Here is a 19,057-nt window from a genome sequence, read left to right as displayed (position 1 = left end):
CTAGGCCAAAGACACAACAGGCTAAAGGGGGCGGTTGAGTGTCTAACAACCTATTGCTTGGAGAGTGAGCCATTGCCCCTTGAATATAAGATTGAAGACAAGGGCTGGAGAGATGGCTCAGCGGTTAAGAGCACTGACTGCTCTTCCAGAGGTCCTGAGTTCAAATCCCAGCAACAACATGGTGGCTCACAACCATCTGCAATGAGATCTGATGCCCTCTTCTGGTGTATCTGAGAACAGATACAGTATACTTACATATAATAAATAAATAAATCTTAAAAAAAAAAGATTGAAGACAGCCTGGACACAGTCTTCAGTCTTTTTCTCAGGCACCATCCTTTTGTTTTTTGTTTTTGCTAAGTAGGCACAGTTGGATGGCCATAGATCTGCCTGCCTCTGCATCCCCGGTGCTAAGATTACAAGTGCATATACCACATGCACCTTTTTTTAGTGTGGGTTCTGTGGGTTGAACCCAAGGCCTCAAGGCACAGTGAGCATTCTGCCAGTAGAGCTAGCTCTTCAGCTCCCCACTGCCTAGGCCTTAAGGATGGATCAAACCAGTCTTAATCCTGATTTGACAATTGAGTCTGTCTTAGCAGAACAGTATAAACCTGTGTCTCACTTTTTTTCTTTTTCCAAGCAAAAAGTCTTAGGCAGTGTGGCACAGGCTGGGGCTTTGCCACTCTATAAATATCCATAATGTATGATTTCCTCCTTTGACTCTGGAACCTAAATAAACAGATTATGTTCCAAAAATTCCATAAAACCATAATTTAGTGGCCACGGCACTCCTAAAGAATCTCATTCTAAATATAGAGAGGTATTCCTTTGCAGAAAAAAAAATATCCCAGCAACTTGGTTCTAATATATAATTAAATCCTCTAGATACTTTGCAGTTATGTTTTATGGCTTATTTTGAGTGTTCATATTTTATCAGAAAATTATAATTTTCCTCTAAATAGGAGTTTTTACAAGGCGCTTGAGTTATGATGGCTGGCTTCATGCTTCAGCTATAATTAAAACTGTGAAAGGAAATGGTGGCGCCCCACGGCACACACGGTTCTACAGAGTGCTTAGTCCTGTAATCCCCCTGCATCTGCAGGGCCGGGGCCACATGACCAACAGTGAGAGCACCATTTGTAACTATCTCTGGGATAGCTGCTTTAAGCATGGAAAAGCATGTTCTGGGGTAAGGAGGGGAAGAAGAAGGTGGCTAGGGACGACTTTGTATATTTCTTGGTTCAGTTTCTACATGGTTGATCCTTAGAGACCTCCTGACCGTGTCACCCTATAACATGCTCCCACACCCAACCTTCCCCTGAGGAAGACTCTCATATCTATAATGATATCCATTACTCGCTGCTTCTCCACTCAATTGTCAGCCTCATGAAGGCTATGCTGGCTAGTCTTTAGTCAATTTGACACAAGCTAGGATCATCTAGGAAGAAGGACCCTCAACTAAGAAGACGCCCCCAGAAGATTTGTCTGTTAGCAAGTCTGTGGAACATTTTAAAAAATTATTATTAGGGACTGATGTGGGAGGGCTCAGCCCACTGTGGACTGTGCCACCTCTAAGCACGTCAGCCTGGGTTGTATAAAAAAAGCAAGCAGAGTAAACTATTAGGAGCAAATCAGTAAGCAATGGTCCTCTGCCTAGGTTCCTGCCTTAATTTCCCTCCATAATGGACTATGAACTGTAAGGCAAAATAAATCCTTTCCTCTCCCAGTTGCTTTTGGTCATGGTCCTTGTCATATCAATAGAAAGCAAACCAATACAAGGGCCAAAGCAAAATCTTTCGTAGTCCCAGCTTGTGAATATTGTCTGAGCTTCCTGGAGAAACAATAGCAGAGCATCTTACATTGAGGGACTCACAGACAAAAAAGATTTTTTTTTCCTGAGTTCTAGAAAGACTGGAAGTATGAGTGAAGTCAGGGTTGACCCTCTGGGTCCTATGTCCTTGCTGAAATGACTGTCTTCTATATCCACCCTTGGTCCTTTGTCTGTGTCCTAATCTTAAAAGAACTTGTTGGTTCTGTATAGATACCAAACACACTGGATTCGGGCTCACCATAAGGCTTTCTTTATTTTAATTAAGAGATTTAATTAAAAGACCATGAGATTTTAAAAATCTCTATGGTCAAATATGGAGTGCTAGGAATTAGGATTTCAATATATAACATTTTAGGAGATACAACTCAAGCCATAATGCTTGTACTGGACATTTAACACATCTCTGTTGATTAAGGAAAACACAATGACACTCGCAGACCTACTCCGGACACGCTGAGTATCCTCTGTGTCTGCTGAGTTCCTCCAACTTCCATCTGCCCTGTGTCACGTGCACACTCAGGCTTGGATATATGTAAATGCTGGTCTCATCCTTCGGTTGGCAAATGTTGATCTCACCTTTTCTTAAAGAGGTTTCTTTTTGCAGTCAACAGAGATCCTTACTGAAAGCTACAATTAGTCAAAATGCAAAGAACAACTGGCCATGGGCCACACATCCCCAGCCAATACATCTACAGCACAAACTCCTACACTCAGGGAATGTCTAAGAGGGGACAGAAAGACTGTAAGACCTAGAGGACCAGAACGTTACCATGTCTTCTACATGACAGGGAAGCTGTACACAGGAACTCTCAACAATGCTGCTGCCTAAACAAGGCTTGGGGGTGGGGGAGGGAGGCCTTAGGAGGAGTAGGGCAGAGCAGAAATTATAATCAGAATATGTTGTATGAAGAAATATGTATTTTCAATAGAAGAAAAAAAGATGGCAAGGTCTAATCAATGGTAATGCCAGTTGGCTTACCAACAGATAGAGGGAAGTCTCGCAACATTCCAGCCCTGATGAAGAGCAGCAGACAGGTGCTGGCTGCTGGGAGAGGGAGAATTCGTCTTCTCCAAGGACAAGCCCCCAGCAGGTTATCCAATCCCAAAGGCCAGCTCTAAACACATATGAGCCGTACTAAATGAACTCAGCAGATTGTACTTATAAATTTATGTGTGTGTGCCTATAAAGCATAAGAAACCATGAGTTTGAGAAGGAGTCAGCAGAGGTGGACATGGGAGAAGGAGGGGGTGATGTCAATACAGAACTCACATATGAAATTTTCAAAACTAAAGTTAAAAGAAAAACCCAATGAATAGTAGAACACAGAACCACCAGAACAGACAAGCCCTTTCAAACAGCTCACCTGAGGTTCTTCTGAAGGACACCTATTCATAAGTCCTTTTTCTCACCTCCAAAATCCTAAGAACATGGATACATGACTCTGTCATCTCTGAGCTAAACCCAACCAATCCAGACACCCAAAATCTCTTGTCACAAAATTCAGATGTGACCTTCAACCCTTCACTTTGGTCATCCTCAGAGGGCCTCGCAGGGGCCTCAGGGTGCACAGAGTTGTTTTGATGATGTCCACACTGTGACAAGGCCATCAGATCTGTATCTGTTGGTCTCAGCTGTGGGTCTTAGATCGTTGTTCATAAATGTGTAATTCTTTTCTCTGTTCTTGCAAGAGAAACCTAGGTTTGGCTCATTGGTGGACTTTGACAGGAGTGTTTTTTATGTCCTTCAATTGCTACCTGCTGCTGTGATAAAAAACACTCTGACCAAAAGCAGCTTTGCGGGTGGTGGGGGTGGGAGTGGGAAGAGTTTATTTGGCCTGTCTGTCCAGACAGATCACAGTATATCACTGAAGGAAGTCAGGGCAAGGACTCAACCAAGATCCTAAAGCAGAAACCGCAGAAGAATGTTGATTGCTGGCTGGCTCCCTTATAGGCTCATGCTTAGCTATCTAGCTTCTTATACAGCCCAGGATCACTGGCCCAGGGAATAGTACTGCCCACAGTGGGCTGGGCCCTCCTCCATCAACCCACAAACAAGTTAACCTCCACAAACTTCTCTACAGCCTGGTCTGATCTGTTTGATCCCTCAATTGAGACTCTCTTCTCAGATGACTTGATTGACAATTAGAGCTAAGTAGGACAGCCACTAAGGTGGCTTTGGCTCTGAGGGTGCTAACAATCTGCTTGTCAATTCCCATCAGGCCTCAGGACTGGAACCCAAGCTAGTAGCAGACAGTGTCCTGTTGTTACGTGACAAAAGATGGGAGGAAGTCAGAGGTGCCCTGATGTCTGCATTCAGTCCTGGAAGGTTGAATGAGGTAAGAAATAGGAAGCATGCATTCAGTTCCTTAAGGATCTGGCTTCTCCCCCAAAGTATAGCAAAGAGCTGCACCAGGTTCGAGGTTTGCCCAGGTGGCACATCAAACTGTCTCACCTGCTGGGGCCCTCAGCTTACTCATTATACAGAAAGCAAAGCATCTTCCATTTCTCTGGCGTTGCACACACCCAGGTACCATAAAGCAAAAGTTTACACTGCATATCCAGCTATCCTGAGACACTGCTAGAGGCACTTTGAGGCACTCAGGAGAAAAAAGTACAACAGTGTTTCTCCTGTGATCATGTATACTGGATAGGCAGGGGAGCCTGTTCAGATGCAAGTCCCCAGGTCTGAGACTGTGAACTTCAAACGCTTAGATGTAAAAGCACTGGCCATGGGTGATGGGCTGTGGGAGGAGAAATGTTCTCCAAGCAGAACTCTAGGTAGGCAGCCGGAGTACCATCATCTTCAAGATAAATTTAGAGCGACCACCAAGCTCTGGTGAGATGTCACAAATTCTTGACTCTGGGCATTTTCCCTCCTCAGCCCAATGGCCCTCCCTTCCCCATCTGTGCATTTAAGAGCTGGTGTTTGCTCTGCCTCCCTGCCAGGTTCTCCAGGCACTTGTGGAAGAAGGAGATAAGGGACAGGGCAGGCTGCCCAAGCGTGTTGTCACTACCTCCTTCTGCAGGAAATGTGACCCTAATGGCTTCTAGAAGCTTCCTTGAACCTTTCACCTCTAGACCACTGGTTCTCATTATGGAACACAATGAGATCACAATCCGCTGTCTATAATCCCAGCATTCATGAGGTGGAGGCAGGAGAATTACAAATTTGAAGTCAGTGTAAGTCTTGTCTCAGTGAGGCTTTGTCTCAAAAAACAAAACAAAACAAAACAAAACAAAATGCAGTTCTTGCCACTCCAAGCCCCCATGGACTCAAACTACCTAAGGTTCCTGAGAGCTTGTGGCTTTATGGGCCTTTCCATGACTCTGCTGCAGCCAGGATGGGGTGGCCCCTGTGTGTTTGCTTGGTCTTCTGTCACTGTACCACAGATCGGCTGCTTTTCCAGGCCCTGGCATTTCTTACGTCTCTCAGTGACTCTAAGGGTCCATTCCGTTTACGTATTTATATTGTTTACTGTGTGTCTCATCCTGCTGCATGGATGCTTCGGGAAATGGGGAGGGGGTTGTTTGTTTGGTTTTCTGTGTTATGTTCCCTTTTTAACTTTCAGCTGCATGGGCAGGGCATCTAACAGGTATGCAGTAATGATGACTCAATGGGCAAATGAAAAAACGAAGAACTAAGAAACTTCCTTAGTTGATGCTTGTGACAAAAACATCAGTGAAAGGGAAATCATTTTGTCAAGAAAAAAAATTAAGGGGCTGTGAGAGATGGCTCCTTAGTTAAGAACACACATTGCTCTCACGGAGGACCCGAGTTTGGTTCCCAGCACCCGGTTCACAACCTCCTATAACTCCAACTCCAAGGAACCGGATGCTTCTGGCCTCCTTGGGCAGCCACGCTTGCATGTGCACTCCCACCCACAGATTCAGACACGTAATCGAGAAGGCTAAGAGGATGGAGCAAATTTTTGTCTTTCTCCTTACAAACTCACAAGCCATATACATGAAAGTAGAAAAGGCAGGTCATAAAGAGACAAAGGGGAATGAAGGAGCACAGGGATGCTGAGCCCAGGCACAGGGATGCTGAGCCCAGACACAGGGATGCTGAGCCCAGACACAGGGATGCTGAGCCCAGGCACAGGGATGCTGAGCCCAGGCACAGGGATGCTGAGCCCAGGCACAGGGATGCTGAGCCCAGGCACAGGGATGCTGAGCCCAGGCACAGGGATGCTGAGCCCAGGCACAGGGATGCTGAGCCCAGGCACAGGGATGCTGAGCCCAGGCACAGGGATGCTGAGCCCAGGCACAGGGATGCTGAGCCCAGGCACAGGGATGCATGGAAATCACTGTGCAACCTCAACATCACCAGTCCTTCCTGAATATGTGGCTTTTGAACTTTTGCCACCAAACTTCAGAGTTTATCACCCCCTCCCATCCCCAACCCAGAGGTTATTCTTTAAAAAGAAAAGAAAAGAAAAGAAAAATAAAAGAAAAAGAAATGCCTGCTTTTCCTTGTATTTCAAGACTTTTCCTTTGGCTCCTTGGCAGCTATGGTCTTCCCTACCTACATGTACCTATGCGCCACCCACCTCCCGCCCTAACACACACCCTGTTGACCTCAGGAGGCTTTCTTAGACTTTGACCACCTACCCACTTCATTTACCTAATGTGAGTCAACACTGCTTCGGATTACTTTAGAATCAACGTTGTGTCCGTGCACAAGCTTGCACGAGTATTCGAGTGCACGTTTGCGTGGCTTTTGTTTGTTTGTTTGTTTGTTTGTTTGTTTGTTTGGAAAAGCTGGGGGGGGCAAGTAAGGTCACATTTTCATTTAAAAATAAATTGCTTTTTGGCTTTAGCCTTATTGGGGATAACAGGCATGGCCAGAGGCAGATCAAATGTGACTAATGATTACTCCACTTCAGGTAGAGGAGACCAGCAGACTCAGTCCGCTGATAGACTAGTGACCCGGACTTACAGAACGGGCTACTGAGAACTACTAGAAAGAAACACAACTGATTTTTTTTATAAAAGGAAAATTTGCCTGGTTAACCTGGCACATTTTCTACTCATTCTCCAAAAGTGTTTGTGCCTTTAAGAGGGCAGCTGGGAGGCTGATTTAAGCCTTGACAATCTTTCAGTAGATTCCTCACCAAAGGCTGTGAATAAGCCTGGAATCGTGCGCAGTTTTATTATGAATCAGGAAGTAAATGGACTTAATTTCAGGAAACAAAATTAAAATTAAATCTACACTTCTCCAAGGGAAACACATAAATAACGGGATGCCCCCGGTCAGGTTAGTGTTTGTTTCATTTTTAAACGTCATAACTCATCAGAAACGGGGGACACAGTGGAAAGTGAGCATCTGTGTTTTCCGCTGAGCTCTTTCAGCCTGAAGGGACAACTTTCACAGACTCCTGTAAGACTGTGGGTCAGCAGGAGAGTGGCAGGTGGCCTTCAGGTACATGAGGGAGGAGAGCTCTTTGAAGAGGAAGCGGGCAACCCCACTGATGTAGTGAGCTAGGATGGATGGCTTCTGCTATGACTGGGATTCTCAGTGCCTCTGAGGGCCTGTGTGGTAAAGGCTGGGTCTCCAGTGTGGCTCTCCAGGGAGCTGACAGAAGGCACATCCGGGGACTGTGGCATCCCAAACATCTCAGATTCCTTCTCTTGCTTCCTGGCCATGAAGTCAGAGGTTTTGCTCTGACATGAAACTCAGCCATGCCATGCTGTCTCACCACAGGTCTGCGTGATCACAGGTGAACCGTCCGAAATGAGAGCCAAGAGAAACATATCCTTGGTATAAATTGGTTGCCTTAGATGTTTTGTCATAGTGGCAGAAATCTGATTAATACAACTACCAAGGAGAGAGATGTGAAGTCATGGAGGATGAAAAGACCTCCATGGTTGAATAGCCTGATAAAATATTACATCATTGTAGATTCATACACACTCAACATATTAGAAAGACATTTGAGGATCAGTTTAGCTTTGCTTATTCTGGACTCATAGTTTTTCAGAGGTAAACACTTGGGGTTAATGAGTTTGTTATTGAGTAAAATGGCGCTGTTGGATAGTAGGCCTTTGCCATTCCCATTGTCAACCTCATTTTCTAGTGCTTCGAGGGCAGCAACCCAACATCCATCACATTAGCCAACTTCATCACTACAGTAAAATACCTGGTAGCCTATCAAGATAAAAGGTCTAAATCTTGCAATTTAGCAAAGTCTAAAATCAATCATCTTTGCTTTCTTGGCCTCCAGTGAGAACGGCAGATGGTGGCTAGCCACTACGGAGGGACTGTCGGAACAAATGGTCACATCTAGAATCAGAGCAGAGACAAAGAGAGGCCAGGGTCCCACAGTCCCCTCCAAAGTCATGCTCCTAGTAACTTAGCTGTTAAAGGTCCCCAGCACGTCTAAATAGCACAATCCTGAAGACCAAACCTCTACACACAACCCCTCAGCAACACTGGGCAGTCAACCTCTGCGAGGCAGCTTACGTGTTCTAACTTCCGTCAGTGATGGACATTCACTCATTTACCCAGATAAACAAGGGACCAGTGAGACCCTAAGGCTGGGTGTCACCCCAGAGTGACTAAGCCACTCACACAGCAATGCGCAGGAACCCGTTTCCACAGTGTGGAAAGCTGGCATCCTGCGCAGCACAGAGGGCTGCAACTCTGTCTAATTTCTCACTTTCATCCAGATGTTTCCTGTCAGGAAGGTAAAGTCAATAATGTATGAGTCTTATAGACAGAGGCATATGCACTTATTACTCCCAATGGGCCTCTCCTGCCTGGGAGAAGACGTATTATTTGAGAATGGCTACAATTTTTTAAAACTCAAGTTGAGACAGCTTAGGAGTGAACACACGGCTCGGACCGTCTCAATGTGGAAGTCTGTGTGCAATTCCAGCCATCTTCGTGGCTTTGGGCTCTGTCTGGACTTGGAATTCCCAGCACAAACTCTTCAGTCAGTACAGGGCTTCTGTGGCAGAAGTGAGTTTTCCAATAACGCTGGAACAAGCAGCTTTCTCTTGGCAGCGTCAGCTGCCGGCGGTTTATTTTTAATATTTGCTTTTATTTCTTAATCCTTCCGAACAATAAAAATAAAAGTCATTATAAACCAGGGTAGCTGTGGTAATAAATACTTCAGAGTCTAAAAATACATTGTCCCTGTCTGACCAGTTACCCATTTACTAGGATATCTGAATATTTAGCAGCACGAGACCATTATCCTGAGACACAGTTGTATCCCACTGACACCTAATCTTCTAATTAAAATCAGAATAATGATGGACTGTTTAAATTCTACTTTTAAGTGTTCATTTTCCATTTGCATTTAAAAGGAAACACACTCCTCATCACCGATACCCCGTCCTGGGTTATAATTTGTCTTTCTTTTGCTGGAATCATGATGTCACTCCCAACTTGCCGCTGGTTAAATGGGAAAGAGCATCACAGAGTGCTTTACAGCTTGGCTGTTGCTTGGCAACCTCAGCAGCCACCTCCTCACTGGAGTAAGTTCTAATTGGCCACCACTCTTGACAGGAGTCTCTGACTTATTGGAAATGACACTTGATTATTCATTTAGGTGGCTGGAGCTGATGTGTATCAGCAGGGAATTTTGCATAAAAATGACTCACGGATGTTTTTAATATCTAGGTGGCTTTCAGCAATGGTGTAGTGGCTGAAGGAAGTGATAGGATTCATTAGCTAGAATTAATTTTTCAATTGTTAGTCAACAGAGTGCGTTTCAAGGTATTCATTTTAAAACCCCCTTCAGTAGCTCATGTATTCAGATATTCCCTCTAACTTTAACTCTTAAACATGGCTGCCCTCGGGCCAACTGTGATAGTCTGAAATACCATTGATAATCACCATACCTCCCCCCCCAAAGATATTTTAGGTCAGTGTTCTGGGCATTCCAGCCCTTGACTACGGACAGCTTTTAGATCTCTTCTAAGCAAAGGGGACAGCAGTGCAGCATGGAGGGAGCACAGTCAGGGGACAAACTCTCCACCAGAAGCTAGGAAGTGAAAGACAGGAAAGGGAAGAGGCAGAAGCCATGGGATTCCCTTCAAAGACACACTCCCAATAACTGACAGAACTCCCACCAGGCCCTGCCTCTTAAACTTACACCAGTTCCAAGAACTGGACCAGACCTTTAAGACCTGGACCTTTGAGAATAGTCCAGATTCAAACTATGGCACCAAACAGGAAGAAATGTTAACTTCTTACTTTTGTTGATTTCTGTCGTTATGAACGTTAGCGTGAAGCAGTGTGGCAAGGTACATAAATTACTGCATAATGGCCACGTCGTGAAGGCCGGTGGCAGAGCTCCAGTCTTGTTCTGAAGAATGCCCTGAAGCAGATGTTAGGTTTGGACAGGGGAAGAAGGTTATACGGTAGCTTCACACAGGCACCAGCCAGAGCAGTGCAGGGCTTGCTTCGAGTACAGGGGCGCTCGCTCAGGCTGAAACAGAGTGTGCAAGGAAGCAGAGGGGAAGCTACTGCAGACGCGGGCTGAGGCTCACAAAGGCTGCTGCCCTGTGTCAGGGGCAGCCAACTGTTAAATGCCCAGAACCGGACGAGTAACTTGCTCAGAACTCTCTAGCGGAAGGGAGCACTTTATTTTGCCATTTGGCCTTCTAGAGGCCAGATGTCCCCAGACACATGAGGCAAATGCCCTGGAGCAGATGAGAACTGTAAATCCACCTCTGGAGTCCCCTCCACAGTACCAGCCGCAGGGTACTGCCGGGCTCCCAGGGTGTGGTTTTAGAATCGGGTACAAGTCTGTACTCTGATTCTTTTCTTAGTCTTCCTTCACACACCAGTAAACAACTCACTCAGCTAGACACCATCAGCATGTGGAGCTCATATAATTTTAACAACATCACGTAACTCAAGAGACCATTCCTTTCCCATTCTCTGAATGGGAAATACTTTCCCCCCAACACTCAGTGAGGCACTGTTCTCCAATCTTCCAGAGATCCAAAGGCTTTTAAATGCTGAGTTGTTTTGTCCCCCCCCCCCTTGAGTTCATACTATCAGATCTGTGGAGAGTGGGACTATAACCTGAGAGTGGATATATTGAGGGACAACTGTGGCACCTGATTTGGGGGAGAAAGTAACAGGAAGGAGTCAGACGGTTTGATGATCTTAGTTCTACTTGCATGATATTATTTAACACAAAAATAACCAGGTTCCATCATTATGGAATTCTAAAATCAACATGTCAAAGAGATGAAAATACTTTTTTCTTAATAGATGGGACATGCCACTTCAAGTAAATGGGGTTACTGCTACAACCCTCTACTGACCCAAATTTAGAAGATGGCTCCCTTTTTCCCATGATCCCAAGCGAATTCTTAGCCTAATATTTAAGTTAATACTATATTAACTATGTTTTGCTTTGCTGTGCCAAACCACCAAATGACAGCAACTTAAGAAAGGAAAGCTTTCTCCTGGACCACAGTGTAAGAAAGGACATAGCCTATCATGGCATGGAACAAGAGGCAGCTGGATACATTGCATGTGCAATTAGGAAACAGAGAGTAGAGAGAAAGTGAGGTCAGCCACCAGCCCCACCCCCAATGATCTACCTCCTTCAGAAGATCCTAAAAGCAGCATCACCATCTGCAGACCAAGTGTTAAAATTATATATGTAGTTTATATATGATTATATTATTGTATCTATTATATGTAATATATGTAATACAAATAAGCCAGCTGGGCATGGAAATACACACATTTGATCCCAATTTTTTGAGACAGGCAGACAGATCTCTGTGAATTCGAGGGCATCTTGGTCTACATCCTAGGAAAATCCAGGCTATAGAGTGAGAATTTGTCTTTGGGGTCCTAGAATGCTACGAAATGGGACATTATAGTTCATTACAATTAGAACATGGCCCAGGGTGAGGAAACAAAGTCAGAAAGATTCAGAATCCATGCCCAAAGGAAGATGTAGACTCAGTGGAAATCTCTGTTTTGCTCAGAGCCAAATTTCAATCATCTACCCTGAGCTCATGCTAAGACAAAAAGAACCTCCCAGTCTATTGATGGGTCTCAAATGCCTTTAACATCAACACAGTCCAGTAGTTCTCAACACGTGGGTGGTGACCCCTTTGAGGGCTGAACGACCCTTTCACGGAGGTCACGTGAGACCATAGGAAAACACAGATATTTACAGTTCAACCCATAACAGTAAAATTACAGTTATGAAGTGGCAACAAGCATAATTGTATGGTTGGGGGTCACACAACTTGAGGAACTATGGTAAAGGTGGATGGTAGCACCGGAAAGGTTGAGCACCACTGACTTAGACACTCCTGGAGAACTGAGTAAGGACACAACAGGTACAAAAGAGGGGGTATTGGAAACCTGTTGCCTGTTACTTCGTAACAACTTTTTACCAAACCTTGCAACTTGAAACAACAAACTTTTGTTTCTATAACTCAAGCTTCACTCTTGGCTTAGCTGGGATCCTCGGCTCAGGCCCTCTTGGTATAATGGCCACGTTTCTAGTCTGGTCTGTGGGCTTATCTGAAGGATGGAGGAGGGAACATTTGCTCCAAAGATGGCTGCCATAGTTATCTGCAGAATTCCATTTCTTGTGGGCTCTGGGAGACAACCAAGAAGCTTGTACTGTGTCCTTCAGTCAGTGAGGACACTCAGAGCATTTCAGCAAAATGAATACACAAAACACAGTAATTTCTGAAGATTAGTGCTGTGACTGGATTTTGAGGTGGATTGGGAAATAAAAAGACAGGGGCTCTTGGGTTGGTTGGTGGGTTTAGAGAGTGTCCACAGGCCAGCTTCTGGACTTAGAGTCAAAGGTGCCACCCTGTGAGCTTCATCCCCAGGAGGCAGAATAGCAGGACTCTTCTAGTGGCAAAGTCGGAACCAGGCAGCATTGACCCAGTGAGAACAAGCAGGAGACCAAGGGGAGCTGTCTGTGAGGAGGAAGAGGGGCGCAGAGAGGAGTCCTGCTGTCCAAACTAGCCTGGAGATGGATTCCCCATACCACAGGTGTCCTGTTTGGACCACTCCTGATGACGGCTAGGTGCTTTACATATTCTGTTTCTAATTGTGGTCGCAGCACTTCAAAGGTGACATACTCCCGTTCTGCCGGTGACAATATGAAGTCTCTGCTTTTAGGCCACTGGAACTGAACTACAAAGTTCCAGGGAGCAGAATCATAGTCATTGGCATTGACTTTGAGCGCTTGGAACCAGTGTCCATTACCCAAGCCAAATCCTTCACCCTCGGAGAAAAATGCCAAAGGTGGGATTCTGAAGGGCATCACGGGTGTTGAGTGCTTCTTCAAAGGGGAGATGCCGGACCTTTTCTTGGCCATCTGTAAGGTTCCTCCTCTGCCTACTCCTAGGAGTTAGAATTCATCCACTTGCTTTTCCCACACCGATCTTCTGAGACAGTTGATCAAATCCTTTGGAAAACACTGGGCACTGTCCGAGTTTATATGATAAAGTCCAGGCTAAGCGAGAACTTCCTTCCTTGGGGAATTTTCTTCCCAAATTGAGGACTTCATTCTCAGCAACTACAGCTACCAAATAGTCCCACTTTCAGACTGTCTTCTCTAGGGACAACACAGGCTTGGCTGCTGGACTGACTCTCTGACCTTGGACAACTCAAGATTGTGGTATTAAAATACCATGGAGTGGTTTTAACAATAGATAACCGTTTACTCAGTTTATAGACTGCAATTGGAGAACAGGGCAATTGTGGCTTTTGGTGGTTCCTCTTTTGTGGCTTGCAGGTGGTCACCCATCATGCTATAAGCTTGCAAGATCCCCCTTTTGAGGCAGTGTCTCACCATGTAGCTCAGGCTGGCCTTAAACTTACTATGTGGCCTAGGCTAGCCTAGAAGTCATAATTCTCCTACCTCAGCTTTCTGGATGCTGTAATTACAGGCACACACCATCATTCCCTGGATTGATCTTATGATTTCATTTAATGTTAATGGTTGCCTGAGAGGCTACCTCTCCAATCCAGCCACACTGGAAATTAGAACAACAGCATATGGATTTCAAGAGGACACAAGCATTCAGTCTACAACAACCCCCAGACGAAATCCATTTTTAAAACCAAATGGTATCAATATTTTATGTAATTAAAAGTACAACATATGTGCATCTTGAAAATGTTGGATAAAGCAAAAATAAAAGCCACCCATTGTCCCACGGAGATGGAACACAGCAGAATGAAAGGCAGGCTTGGGATCTTCCTGGAGAGCATTGGGTTTCCTCTCAGCTTTGTCCAGACATATACCGCATTCACCTGATGATCTAAAGACACAGGGAGGGAGCTGCAGCACCACAAGCCCAACCCACGGAGCCGTTGCTCTGTGTATTCATCTCACAGAATAGTAGACATTCTGTACCAGTGGGACATAATGAAAGAAAAAAACCCGCAAACCCACAATGGTGGCAACTGGTCAACATACTTGTGGATCATGCTCCGTTGTCTTGTGATTTTTTTTTTCTCTGCATTACTTCTTAACATTTTCGTCCCCAATCTCGTATCACATTAATCCAGATAAAAACGTCATTATTCATTCGGTGGGACAGATAGCAGGCATGGTAGATAACCACAGCCACATCAGCCAGCAACACAGCACTTCAGCCAAGTGCTCGTGGGAGAAGGGATGGTAGATGATTGGTCCTAGATCCTCTGCGTCACCCAGGCCTGCACTTAGGTTCAACACAGGAGCTCTCCTGATACACAGGCCATTCTTTCTGCTTCTGAGAAGTTTGTATAAGTCAAGTTTTATACCACACCTCCCTGGCTAGTATAAGTGTTGGGATTCTGTAAACCCTACCCCTCAATTACCTGGCAGTAGCCAGGTATGCTCCGCCCCAGTGACCTGACACTATAAAGGGGGCTGCTTGCCCCTCCTCTCTCTCTTGGCCTCTCTTGCCTCCTGGCTCTCTTGCTCTCCCAACCTTACCCCTCCTCTTCCCCTTCCCTTCCCCCCCTCTCTCCATGTGCTCATGGCTGGCCTCTACTCCTCTATTCCTCTCTCCTCTCTCTCTCTCTCTCTCTCTCTCTCTCTCTCTCTCTCTCTCTCTGTCTGTCTCTCTGCCTCTACCACCCTCTTAACTCTCCCATGACCTGAATAAACTCTATTCTGTACTATACCGTTGTGTGGCTGGTCCCTCAGGGGAAAGGGATTCCCAACATGAACCCCCCAGAGGTATATCCCTTGCCACCAGGCCTTGCCATACCTCCATGGGCCATGTGCTCCCCTCTCTCTTCATCCTTCCCCTAACATTGATGCCGAAACCCGGGACGTCATCTCTTCCTTACAATAAGGATATTTAATATTGATGTCTAAGGAGACCCTCATTACAACAAGTTTTTGTTGTTAGTTTTTTTTTTTTTAATAATCCTCTGAAAAATTTTGAAAGATCCATTTTTGTTTGGTTTGGTTTGGTTTGATTCAAGAAGTGGTTTCTCTACGGAGCACAGCTGCCCTGGAACTCGCTCTGTAGACCAGGCTGCCCTGGAACTCAGAGATCCACCTGCCTCTGCCTCACAAGTGCCACGATTACAGGTGTGCACCACCACTACCCAGTCCTATTTCCAGGATTTTATTAAAATAAAATTCACTTGAAAAGCTAAGTTTATTAGGCTAACTGAAGAGACTGCAAATGGCTTACCAGGTAAAAGTGCTTGTTACCAAGCTGACGACCTTAGTTTCTTCTCTGGGAACCACAAGATAGAAGGAGAAAACCGATTTCTGTAGCTTGTCTCTGACTCCCACATGCACACTGTGCTGTGCACGCTCACACATACATGCTAAGTAGCAAATGACTGTGATCAGATAAGACTGGAATCCAGAGAAGCTAGCCAGAGAGACGTGCTTAGAAATCACTGCGCTCTAAACGTTAAGAAAGTCAGATTTCTTGGGAATGAGGCCTGGGAGACATTTTAAGGGACCCACCCACATGTATTCTCATACTGATGGACAGTTCAGTGGACAGTCTGTGAGAATGTTAAAAAGAATTTCGACAGAGTCACTGAAAACAAACCAGGCTCACCTATCCATTTCTTTCCCCAGATGGGCTTAAGGGCAGACAGCTGGGGTCAATAACCACTGACAAGGTTGCTTCCTGATACAGAGAAGGCGGTGCCAGGCCGAGTGTTTACTTAGGTTTATCCTGACTGGCCAAAGGACTTTGAAAACTTCTGCAGATACGGGAAATGTGCAGGAGGGTACAGGTCTGTGCTCGAATCAGGCTGCTTAGTCTTGAGGTAAATGTTACTGGAGTTTAAATGGAGCAAGGAAGGCATGACTGCACGTCCACTTTGAGTTACAGAAATGCCCCCATGCCTCTCAGATCAGTTCCTTGCCACAAGGCTCCCACAGCATTGCAGGTAAGGAGATGCTGGTGCCATACGTGTGTTCCCCCACCCCACAGGGCACATGGGCCGGGCTGGCAGGGAGCTGTGACAGGGAGAGGGTCCAACACAGCCACACATCCTCCCAGCATCTCATTAGCTGTCCAGACTGCTGTTCAGGGAAGTTCAGGGGTTGTTCTTCCCAGGGCAACTGAAGACAACTTTTTATGGAAATAAAGGGAATAGACATTCGAAGCCTGGAGTAGGGGAGATGGACAATGGTACTGGCTGTTCATCCAGAGGACCCGCGTTTGGTTCCCAGCACCCACATGGCAGCTCACAGCTGTCCGTAATTCTTGTCCCACACACCACTCATACAGATAATTTGTTTTTAATACAGGGAAAGAATGTTTAAAAGGAAACACAAAACCTTTCTAATGAATGGAGCCTCAAGGGCTAAAGGATCGGTTGCACGCAGTGATAATTTATCTGAAAAGACCCATAGCTTCCATCAACCTGAACTTTGACATTAGTTTATGGTGTGTGTCTTGTGCAAAACTACCAATCTAAATCTGACCTTGCTGCTTGCTTACAGGGTTCAGTCACAGAATGGGGCTCATTTACTATTTACTAGATAGTGCCTGAAATAAGGCTGTGTTCTACCTAGGGGTTACTATTTGAGAGAGTGACATTTTTTCCTCCCAGAGGAACAATAAGAATGGAGAAAGGCCCTGCCCCTAGGGGTATTGAAGTTTTGGCTGCTGTGTCACAGGTGAGTGGTAGGTGACAGAGAGAAGAGAACCTATGTCTATATTCAATGTTCTGACCTTTGGACATTTGAATGATTGCTAGACTAGCATCCCTTGAAAAAGGTGATCCCGAGAAGACCACCACAGTCTGACGCCATGCTAATGGGCTCCCTGGACAGGAAGCAAGCCAGAGACTAGAAGAACCGTGTCTGGGACCGCAGGCCCTGGGTGGGAGTGAGTCTGAGACAGACAACCCTTGCAAGGGACCACTTGGGCAGGCCGGGCAAGGAGCTAGCCAGAGGTACCATAGGTCCAGACAGGAAACTAGGGTAAGATGACGACCAGTCTGGCAGGCATAGGGATGGGGAGGACCATGCCCAAGATGATCCCTGTCCAATGCCAGAGTGCACAAGCAGAGTATAGCACTCCTGAGACCATTCCTGAGATGGCCCCAGACACTCAGAGACTCTGGGTGCCACTAAGAGGAACAAGTGGTGGAGAAATGGGAGAGAAGGAGAAACAGAAGAATGTGGGCACAGTAAAGAGAGGCAGAAATGGAGACTGAGGGTGGTGAGGAATGGCCTGAACTGAGTAGCCGGTGACGCCACCTGAAACCATGGTAAGAACAGCAGCAGGGGTCTGTTGTCACCAAAGGCCAAGTGGATGTTACTGGTGATATGTCTGTGTCTAAGGGCCGTGCAGAACTGGCCCCACCCTTACCTGGGCATCGTGGAAAAGTCGACTCTGGGTGCCTGAGAACTACAGAGCTGACCCTGACCTGAGCTGACCACACACTTTACGGGGGTTGTTGGTGAGCTGGCCTCAGTGACACACGTGTAGGAGAGCTGTCCCTACCACTCATCTCCCTTTTGGTGGTATGGACAAGGAAAAGACACCCTCCTCAGCCCTAACCATCAGTGGCAGGCAAGGGACCTGGCCCTGCCACTTGTCTGCTATGTGGTGACTTAACTGAGGGAGGGATGGCCCCCACCTCACTCCTTGTCACCTATGGCAGGCAGGAGAGCTGGCCCTGCCCCTCACCTGTTTGTGCACTTGGGAAAGCACGCTCTGCACCTCACCTGGGCAACACAATAGATCTGGCTCTGGATGTGGAGATGCCAGTGAGCTAGCCTGGGGACATGAGTGCAGGAGAGCCAGCCGTGCCTCTTGTCTGCTGGACAGTGGTGCAAATGAAGCAGAGGGAGAAGACCCTCCTTTCCTCCCTCATCCCTTGCCATCTATGGCCGGAGAAGAGCTATCCCTGGCATCATGAGAGTGGGAGAACTGGCCGTGTCTGTCACCAGATACGACACTTAGGAGATCGGCACAGGGAAGCAGGGTAGAGATGGCCCTGGTTGTGGGAGTTGCTGATGACCTGGCCCAGAGGGTGTGAGAGCAAGAGCTGCTGGGCTGACCAGCTCAGATACCTCTCAGGCCGAGATCCAAGGCTTTGTATTGGCCCAACCCAACATCTACCCTATTGCTAAATTGCTGGAGTGCATGAAAGGGAAGAAGGCAGTCCTGCAGATCCCAAACAATAGTATCTTCATGACACAGGGCAGCAACAGGATATCCAAAGGGTGTCCCAGTGAGGAGCTAGTATTGATAGAAGCCTTGTACCAGTCCAAACGTGAGTCATTGCAATGAACATTTGCAAGCAAAGGAGTATGGACAAAGGGTATACTGTGGGGCACTGGCTGCTCTTCCAGAGGTCCTGAGTTCAATTCCCAACAACCACATGGTGGCTCACAACCATCTGTAATGGGTTCCAATGCCCTCTTCTGGTGTGTCTGAAGACAGCTACAGTGTACTTATATATAATAAATAAATAAATCTTAAAATGCCTCAAAGCCAGAAGTGAAAGAGAATGAGAAAAAAGACTGGGACCCATTGCCTACTGAAAGAAGCATCCCCAGTGGCTGAGAGACATTGCAGTAGGCCCAGACTTACAGGAGCTCACCATCTCTCAGTCATAGCACCCTGAGGGGATGCCTAGGATGCAAACTGTACTAGAAGGGCCTTCATCCAATAACACACACACACACACACACACACACACACACACACACACACACACCTCTGGCAATTAGATTAACATTTTATAATTTTTCTATCGTCTCAAGACTTGAAGAGCAAAAAGTAAATATT

The 19,057-nt window shown here is 46.1% G+C and overlaps 1 protein-coding gene across 2 annotated transcripts in view; it reads left to right on the top strand.

Moving 5' to 3' along the window:
• TBXAS1 (thromboxane A synthase 1) overlaps positions 1-19,057 on the top strand; it is a gene marked incomplete at its 5' end in the record, with an annotated part of 163,723 nt that overhangs the window by 74,896 nt on the left and 69,770 nt on the right. Inside the window, one exon of one of the 2 annotated variants that reach the window (XM_080932156.1) lies at positions 4,051-4,167. The exons of the other annotated variant lie outside the window; for it this stretch is intronic. Coding sequence (XP_080788282.1) covers positions 4,051-4,167 — 117 coding nt within the window. The remainder of the gene's footprint in view (positions 1-4,050; positions 4,168-19,057) is intronic. 2 annotated transcript variants of the gene reach the window in all.

This window comes from Micromys minutus, assembly GCF_963924665.1.
Source record: "Micromys minutus genome assembly, chromosome: 18".
NCBI classification, from domain to species: Eukaryota; Metazoa; Chordata; class Mammalia; order Rodentia; family Muridae; genus Micromys; species Micromys minutus.
Note: the sequence above shows the minus strand (reverse complement) of the source record. Positions and strands in the feature narration are given on the sequence as shown.